The following is an 8,808-nucleotide window of genomic DNA, read 5'->3' as shown; positions in this document are numbered from 1 at the left end:
TGTTATAAAGAGAAGCAATGTGCTTAATATTAGGAAAGTTGAGAAATAAATATAGTAGGCCTAGCCTATAGAAAGCTGATGGGATCCTCCTCTTTTTAGTAGAGGCCATCAATCTGTTCTCACGCAATTTAAATGTTGCACAACATGAACTCTCATGAAGTGTCTGATTAGATTTTCCACCACATTTTGCATTGATGTCAGAGAGACAATAGAGTGCTGAGTACCAGGCAGTTAGCAAGTTTGGTAGGCTACTAATGACCATCAGCTAAACGGTCACATGTAACTTGGGACTGGCGCCGTAGAGGTCATTTGGTCACCGTAACAGCCCTATAACCCACCCCACCGTTTGGAAGTTCACTGAGGCATTGCAACGACAGCAGCTAAGAGGTGAAATGAGAAGGGAGCAGCAACTTGCTGGTTTTCCACCACCAAAGACCTCCAAGACTATTGGAAAAGCTTCCCTCATGAAGCTGGTTGAGTGAAAAAGCTGTTAAAGCAAAATGGAAGCTACTTTGAAGAATCAAAAAAATATTTTGATGTTGTTTTAAACCCTTTTTTTTTTTTTTTTACTACATGATTCCATATGTGTTATTTTACCGTTTTGATGTCTTCACTATTATTCTACAATGTAGAAAATAGTATAAATAAAGAAAACCCACAAACTTTTGACCGGTACTGTATAATATTCTGCCCATATGAATTACTTTTAAGCCATAAAAATATTTGTAGTCATACATGATTTAATGAAAAGCATTAAATATACACATTTAATAACAAACTCATAAACACAATCCTTCAATCATGCTTCCCCGGTGCTTCACAGCTTCCCCGGCGCTTCACAGCTTCCCCGGGAAACTCAGTGTATTGTAGCCTCACAGAGACGAAAGAGTAGCGGAGGAAGGAGTTCTGCTGCAGTGTTCTGCTGTGAAAGGTTTGTTATTGTGGCCGTGCTTCGGTTCTGGGGTTACGTTCTGTGGTTGAGATGTGTTCTCTCCTTGTGCCTCAGTCTCTGCCCTCTCTGTGTCCATGTATGCCTGGACACACCTCCACAGGGCTTGGATGTTCCCCTCTCCGAACCCTGACGCACCTCTCCTCTCTATTAGCTCCAGGAAGAAAGTGTCCTCTGAGAAGATGGGCTTGGTGAACACCTGGAGCAGGTATCTGTTTAGAGGGAATGAGAAGATGGACTTGGTGAACACCTGGAGCAGGTATCTGTTTAGAGGGAATGAGAAGGTGGACTTGGTGAACACCTGGAGCAGGTATCTGTTTAGAGGGAATGAGAAGGTGGACTTGGTGAACACCTGGAGCAGGTATCTGTTTAGAGGGAATGAGAAGGTGGACTTGGTGAACACCTGGAGCAGGTATCTGTTTAGATGGAATGAGAAGGTGGACTTGGTGAACACCTGGAGCAGGTATCTGTTTAGATGGAATGAGAAGGTGGACTTGGTGAACACCTGGAGCAGGTATCTGTTTAGAGGGAATGAGAAGAGAGGAAAACATAGGTTAGATATAGTGGGTAGCCTCGACATCAGCCATTAAAAGGACGCTGGTGTCTCACTTCCTTGAAGGTGGTTTCTGATCATTATTAGAAAACATTTTTTTTAAAGGAGATGTTGGTGTAGTTGAGGCTATCCTCCGGCCGGACCCGGGCCTCTACCCTCCGGCCGGACCCCGGGCCTCTACCCTCCGGCCGGACCCCGGGCCTCTACCCTCCGGCCGGACCCCGGGCCTCTACCCTCCGGCCGGACCCCGGGCCTCTACCCTCCGGCCGGACCCCGGGCCTCTACCCTCCGGCCCGACCCCGGGCCTCTACCCTCCGGCCCGACCCCGGGCCTCTACCCTCCGGCCGACCCCGGGCCTCTACCCTCCGGCCGACCCCGGGCCTTGTTGGAGCGAAGCATTAAATATACATTTCCAGGCTGAAGTAGCAAGGACATGCACATTAAGAGAAGATGACACCCAGGCCATATGACACCCAGGCTATACTCTATTTCTGAAAGAGTACATTGACCAAGACCACACGTACATTTATGACAGCTGGACATCCACTCCCACCGACCCCGGGCCTCTACACTCCCACCGACCCCGGGCCTCCACACTCCCACCGACCTCTACACTCCCACCGACCTCTACACTCCCACCGACCTCTACACTCCCACCGACCTCTACACTCCCACCGACCTCTACACTCCCACCGACCTCTACACTCCCACCGACCTCTACACTCCCACCGACCTCTACACTCCCACCGACCCCGGGCCTCCACACTCCCACCGACCCCGGGCCTCTACACTCCCACCGACCCCGGGCCTCTACACTCCCACCGACCCCGGGCCTCTACACTCCCACCGACCCCGGGCCTCTACACTCCCACCGACCCCGGGCCTCTACACTCCCACCGACCCCGGGCCTCTACACTCCCACCGACCCCGGGCCTCTACACTCCCACCGACCCCGGGCCTCTACACTCCCACCGACCCCGGGCCTCTACACTCCCACCGACCCCGGGCCTCTACACTCCCACCGACCCCGGGCCTCTACACTCCCACCGACCCCGGGCCTCTATACTCTGTGTTGATGAAGCAGAGCAGTAGACATACTGCGGTCTCATCAGAGCTGAAATAAAGTACTATATTGAAAACCCATGACAGTCTTTGAGGAACACTAGCATTTGATGCCTACAGGCTAATGAATCTGGTACCTTTTCTTCTTCGTGTCCGTAGTCTGACAGGAGGGGTCAGTCTGGGCCTGGCGCAGGTCTGTGTCCAGGAGGATGCCGTGCTGAGACAGCATCTGGGGGTCGTAACCTGCGTCCTCCATCTCCTGCTGCTTACCCACCTGCCACAGGACAGACGCAGGGGTCAACGAGCACAGTGGTAGATATAACGCTTGACTTCCTGCCACAGGACAGACACAGGGGTCAACGAGCACAGTGGTAGTAGATATAATGCTTGACTTCCTGCCACAGGACAGACACAGGGGTCAACGAGCACAGTGGTAGTAGACATTACGCTCGACTTCCTGCCACAGGGGTCAACGAGCACAGTGGTAGTAGACATTACGCTCGACTTCCTGCCTGACTAGATGCGCAGGCGTTTCATTAACCAATGGCTGCGTGCCACGGGCGTCAGATGGCTACGTCATACGACGTGGTTAGCTGACATGTTAAACACCTAACAAGATCTACGTCCTCGACGTGGTCGCGTCCTCAACGTGGTCGCGTCCTCAACGTGGTCGCGTCCTCAACGTGGTCGCGTCCTCAACGTGGTCGCGTCCTCAACGTGGTCGCGTCCTCAACGTGGTCGCGTCCTCAACGTGGTCGCGTCCTCAACGTGGTCGCGTCCTCAACGTGGTCGCGTCCTCAACGTGGTCGCGTCCTCAACGTAGTCGCGTCCTCAACGTAGTCGAGAGGAAATCAACCAACAACACTAATAGTGTTCAATCACGCTACAACTTCCTACTTCCAGAAAACAACTTCCTGTAGTGTTCAATCACGCTACAACTTCCTACTTCCAGAAAACAACTTCCTGTAGTGTTCAATCACGCTACAACTTCCTACTTCCAGAAAACAACTTCCTGTAGTGTTCAATCACGCTACAACTTCCTACTTCCAGAAAACAACTTCCTGTAGTGTTCAATCACGCTACAACTTCCTACTTCCAGAAAACAACTTCCTGTAGTGTTCAATCACGCTACAACTTCCTACTTCCAGAAAACAACTTCCTGTAGGGTTCAATCATGCTACAACTTCCTACTTCCAGAAAACAACTTCCTGTAAATGCACGTAGAGCTACAGAGGACTGTTTGGGTTCCTTTGAATGATACATGTACTGGAACCACAATGCATTGGGGCATCTCACACACCTGTTTCAGTCACAAGTTAGAGAGGGACATGAGGGACGTGAGGGAGACGGACGGACATGAGTGAGAGGGGGACGGACGGACATGAGTGAGAGGGGGACGGACGGACATGAGTGAGAGGGGGACGGACGGACATGAGTGAGAGGGGGACGGACGGACATGAGTGAGAGGGGGACGGACGGACATGAGTGAGAGGGGGACGGACATGAGTGAGAGATTTAAGATTATTATGAAAAGTGCTATAAAATTTAAATAAATTATTTATAATTATTAGCTGCAATCAAAATAGTAGTAGCTCCACCCTAATGCCTGATAGGCTAAGTGGAAGTTACACCAATCAAATCCTCTAAGGGTTCCATTTGGGGATGAGCCATTGAGTGCTATGGTGACTGAGTGAGACAAACCTCCGTGTAGTAGGCAGGTGGAGGAGAGAAGAAGTGGACTCCTGCCTGACCCATGGTCTGTGCTGTGGACACTATGTCCTGTGTGTACAATCCAATGTGCTGGATCCCTGGGCCTCCGTGCTGCTCCAGGAAGGTGTCCACCTGGTTCCTGCCTGAAACAGACACCCATTCAGGCACACAAGACAGAGATAGACAAGATTCAGGTCTCGGCAGGTGGTAATTCATTAGAATGAAAAATTGGGTAAATGCATAAGCCTCTCTCTCTCAATCCATCTATTCCTCACATCATCTCTCCTAACTAGAGGTCGACACCGGAACAGGACTTCCACAGGATGTTCTCTCTCTCTCGGAGGACCTGAGCCCTAGGACCATGCCTCAGGACTACCTGGCATGATGACTCCTTGCTGTCCCCAGTCCACCTGGCCTTGCTGCTGCTCCAGTTTCAACTGTTCTGCCTGCGGCTATGGAAACCTGACCTGTTCACCGGACGTGCTACCTGTCCCAGACCTGCTGTTTTCAACTCTCTAGAGACAGCAGGAGCGGTAGAGATACTCTTAATGATCGGTTATGAAAAGCCAACTGACATTTACTCCTGAGGTGCTGACTTCTTGCACCCTGGACAACTACTGTGATTATTATTATTTGACCATGCTGGTCATTTATGAACATTTGAACATCTTGGCCATGTTCTGTTATAATCTCCACCCGGCACAGCCAGAAGAGGACTGGCCACCCCTCATAGCCTGGTTCCTCTCTAGGTTTCTTCCTAGGTTTTGGCCTTTCTAGGGAGTTTTTCCTAGCCACCGTGCTTCTACACCTACATTGCTTGTTGTTTGGGGTTTTAGGCTGGGTTTCTGTACAGCACTTTGAGATATCAGCTGATGTACGAAGGGCTATATAAATACATTTGATTATGATTATGTTGCCGGTCCCACCGGATTCTGGCAGGAATGGGAGTGAAGTTGTTGAGTCCATTTTGGGATCAACAGTCTATACAAATAGTTATAAACTGAGATTTTGGCGCAGAAATGTGTCATGTGTGGAGCATTTCTTCAAAACAACAACAGTTTAGCAATTTGAGTAAAAAAATTAAATAAAGGTAATTTCCCCCTCGGCTCACTCTCCCGCCTCACTCTAGTTGTAGCCAGTCATTAGGTTACCTCAGATGCTAACCGATATTAGCAGGCTAAATGATGAAGTCTTCAATGGAGGAATTACAATGTCTTGTTGCAGCCAAGGTCCCATCACTAACATTAGAGCCAAGGAAAGAGCGACGTTTAAGCTACATTTGATGGAGTTGTCTTTGACAACGAAGAAACCCGAGTACACGGCTTGTAAACAAACAAATGCTGCGTTTCAATGAAATAGTCCACCAACCGCCGCGCGGGACACGCGGCCTGAAGCGGCATAGCTGCTCTACTCCTAGACACTTTACCATCAAGCCCAAGTGTTTGAGTATTTAACTAAAACCCTTGACATTTGAGGTGAAGAATTAAATAAAAATAGATTGACTTGTGCTGTACTTCCGGTTCAGGTGTATTTTTTTTATTTTCTTTAGGTTGACGTTGTAACTGTTAATATGTGCGCAGTGCTCAGATGTAGGCTACAGATTTACACTAGTGAGCAGACCATCCTGCAGGGGGCGCTGTCCTCATCCTCCAGCCTTCATCCATCTATTCAGGCCATTTAGAATACATTCTCATCCAGAGAGATTTAGGCCTACAGTCAGAACATTTAACTAAAATTAGACAATACAACCACATATCACAGTCGCAATATTACATTATTTTGTAATACTTCCTAAACAAACACAATAGCCTACATATTTCTGCACACGGGACGGACTTTTATCAGGACGGGACAGGATAGTCCTGGGGTTATAGAACTGTTGCCGGTTCAGGGCAGTAAAGGGGGGGAAACAATTTGACAGGACTGACTTTTCATTCCCGTGTCAACCTCTAATCCTATCCTCCTCAAATCCTGTTAAAAGATGAGGGACCGTTGACCTTCTCTTCCAAAACAGGTGAGAAAGAGGCGAAGAGAGGATTCGAGGAACCGTGGAAAAAACTAAATATGAAGAAATGAGCAGTATAACCCTTCGAATGGAATGACCTTGTTCGGGCAGCGACTCTGCGATGACAAACTTGCAGTCGGGTTGTTTGTCATCTGTGAAGGGAAGCGTGATTCCTGTTTCGCTGCATTTCCAGTACTCCATGGCTGTGAGACGCAGTCCGATCCCCTCCTTGTTCAGAACATAGCCCTCATCCACATCCTCATTACTGCTCAGGGAAACAGAATACATTTATTTATTGTCCCAGGTGGGACATTTGTAAACAGATGGGAAAAAAACAACACAGAAAGAGCATCTATTTGTCATCATTGTTAATCCCATAGACATCTTATTTAACTAGTATTAAAATGCCTAATTATATGGTTTATCCTTATAGCGTAGCCTGGGTACCAATCCCGGTTTGTGCTATCATTCCACACGTTGTCATATGTTTGGCTTATGACACGGAGTGGCATGACAGCACTAACAGATCTGGTGTCCAACCCAAACCTAAAATGTTCTATACTCACAATAACTTTCATTCATATCACATTCACTGCATCAGTTTGTATTGAGATGCATGATCAATAATCATCTAACAATTAATTATTTAAAAATTGCAGAACCATAAAAAAAAAAAAAAGCCACTTAACCTGTCAATGAAGAACCTCTGGAAGCCAAAGTGACGCTCATACCACCTCATCACTTGCGGTGTCCACCGTCTCGAACAAGCATAGGTGATGTGATCAAAATGTGTGATTGGACAAGACTCTGTACTCTTAGCCACGAGTGTGCCGTTTTTCGTTACGTTTTCAACCTCCTGAAACCCGGGTAAGAAGCTGCCCTTATATTTACTCGTGTCAATGAGCGTGTGGTTCACATTTCCCATTATTGATTTGACGACTGAATAGGTGACAAGCCCGTTCTCGTCACACACCTCCGTCGGCGGCACCAGGAATTCGCAGCCAATGTTGCGAAGGGACTTGAATGACCTTTCCACATCTTCTACTTCGAAACAGACGTTAGACGCGGTATCGACGGAATAGTGTGGGTGGACATCGTAAAGACAATTCGGATCCTTGTCGTTCTTTTTCCCCGTTTGAATGTTGTTAGTCCATCCCGGTTCCGATTCTGAAGGAGAAATCCCTCTCTTGCTCGATAGCGTTAGTCCATTCAACTCAAGAGGGGACTTGTTTGGTCTTTCATTGACGACGAAAACTGCCGCTCCTTTTCTGAAAGCCAACTGTTTAGACTTCTCCGTCAGCCTCGCAACAAATAAATTAAACTTAAAATTATTAACAAGTTCATACGCTATTTTATCCACGTTTGTAACGTGGAGTGAAATGTGGTGCAACCGGCTCAAGTAGGCTGCCATTTTGTTATGACGTCAAGTTGGTGTGTGTGTGTCACCGACAAGAAACATACTTTATATAGGGTCCAGTTGCGACATCTTCTCTCAGAGCCAATAACGGACTTGCCATCTGGAGTTTTCCCGGTGGGCTGCTTGACAATCGGGGCCGATACAATACAAAATATAAATAACCTCAGGCCCCCCGCATAAATAAAACATAACCAAGTGCTGTGTGTCTAACTGACCAGTCCATTCTAACTCTACCTGGGCCCCGCCCCTTTCCCCCATCTCTGTTTAAGTGGTGACATTTTGGATAAATGGTGGAGTGGAGCAAGATGGACGAAACAAAAAGAGAAAAAAATTAAAAGGTGTTGTATTGTGAATTTTTCAGTACATATGTAGCAATTATTTATTTCAGAAGGAGCCAGCAAAACTAGTGCACTCTATAATATGTGCTCTGTGTCATTAGATATATGTGCTCTGTGTCATTAGACACCATTAGACATGTACCTGTCTGGGGTGTAGACATGACTGGTTATTCCTGTGACTGTGTTGTGGCCAACGATGTACTGTTGCTATGGTTACACCTCTTGGGTCTTTTCCAGAACATGGGTGTCCCTTTCAGAGGAGTTAGCAGGATGACATGTATGGTTATTGCTGTAAAATGCCAAGGAGTGTTACTATGGTCCTACATGCATGAACCTGGCTTAAGGTGAGTACAGGTCTATTTCTGTGGGTCTACTGGTTCCATGTCCTAATATGAAACTAAACTTAGTGCAAGGCAATAAGATAAACGTGGCTAAATGCCAGAGGGGATGAGACATTAAGAGGAGTTACTATGAGTGTGACGTAAGGAGGAATAATGTATAAAACGTGTGTGCCAAGACTGGAAAGGGAGTTGCTTCATAAATCAGCTCGACTTTTGTTATATTGTTCATAAAAGTCTATTTGAACGAACGCACATGCGCAGGTATTTGTGAAATATGATTGATCAAATATTTCCACGACAGGTGCTGATAAGCGGAGAGAGAAGAAGTTGAAGTCCCTTGAGGCTGATGCAACCAAAAATGTTTAAATAACTAATTATTTATTTGGCACCGTTACCAGTCAATCATCTCAGCCTAGTGAGCCTGAAGGCACTG

At 47.3% G+C, this 8,808-nt stretch overlaps 1 protein-coding gene across 1 annotated transcript; it reads right to left on the bottom strand.

Annotated features, from left to right (window-relative positions):
• Positions 1 to 740: 740 nt before the first annotated feature.
• LOC120043422 (4-hydroxyphenylpyruvate dioxygenase-like protein) lies at positions 741 to 7,690 on the bottom strand. The gene is made up of 5 exons (XM_038988002.1): positions 6,969 to 7,690; positions 6,378 to 6,544; positions 4,266 to 4,417; positions 2,702 to 2,838; positions 741 to 1,161 (listed from the first exon to the last, which is right to left on the bottom strand). The coding sequence occupies exons 1-5, from the start codon at positions 7,688 to 7,690 to the stop codon at positions 873 to 875; spliced, it is 1,467 nt and encodes a 488-aa protein (XP_038843930.1). The 3' UTR covers positions 741 to 872.
• Positions 7,691 to 8,808: the final 1,118 nt, after the last annotated feature.

Source organism: Salvelinus namaycush, unplaced genomic scaffold, assembly GCF_016432855.1.
Source record: "Salvelinus namaycush isolate Seneca unplaced genomic scaffold, SaNama_1.0 Scaffold907, whole genome shotgun sequence".
NCBI classification, from domain to species: domain Eukaryota; kingdom Metazoa; phylum Chordata; class Actinopteri; order Salmoniformes; family Salmonidae; genus Salvelinus; species Salvelinus namaycush.
Note: the sequence above shows the minus strand (reverse complement) of the source record. Positions and strands in the feature narration are given on the sequence as shown.

Bases quoted from the DNA above. Each gene is read 5' to 3' on its own strand.
- LOC120043422 (XM_038988002.1), bottom strand. From the start codon at position 7,690: ATGGCAGCCTACTTGAGCCGGTTGCACCACATTTCACTCCACGTTACA. The intron at 6,545-6,968 runs GTTAAGTGGCTT...TTCCCTGAGCAG, and splicing joins CAGAGGTTCTTCATTGACAG to TAATGAGGATGTGGATGAGG. The intron at 2,839-4,265 runs GTTTGTCTCACT...GTCCTGTGGCAG, and splicing joins CACCTGCCTACTACACGGAG to GTGGGTAAGCAGCAGGAGAT.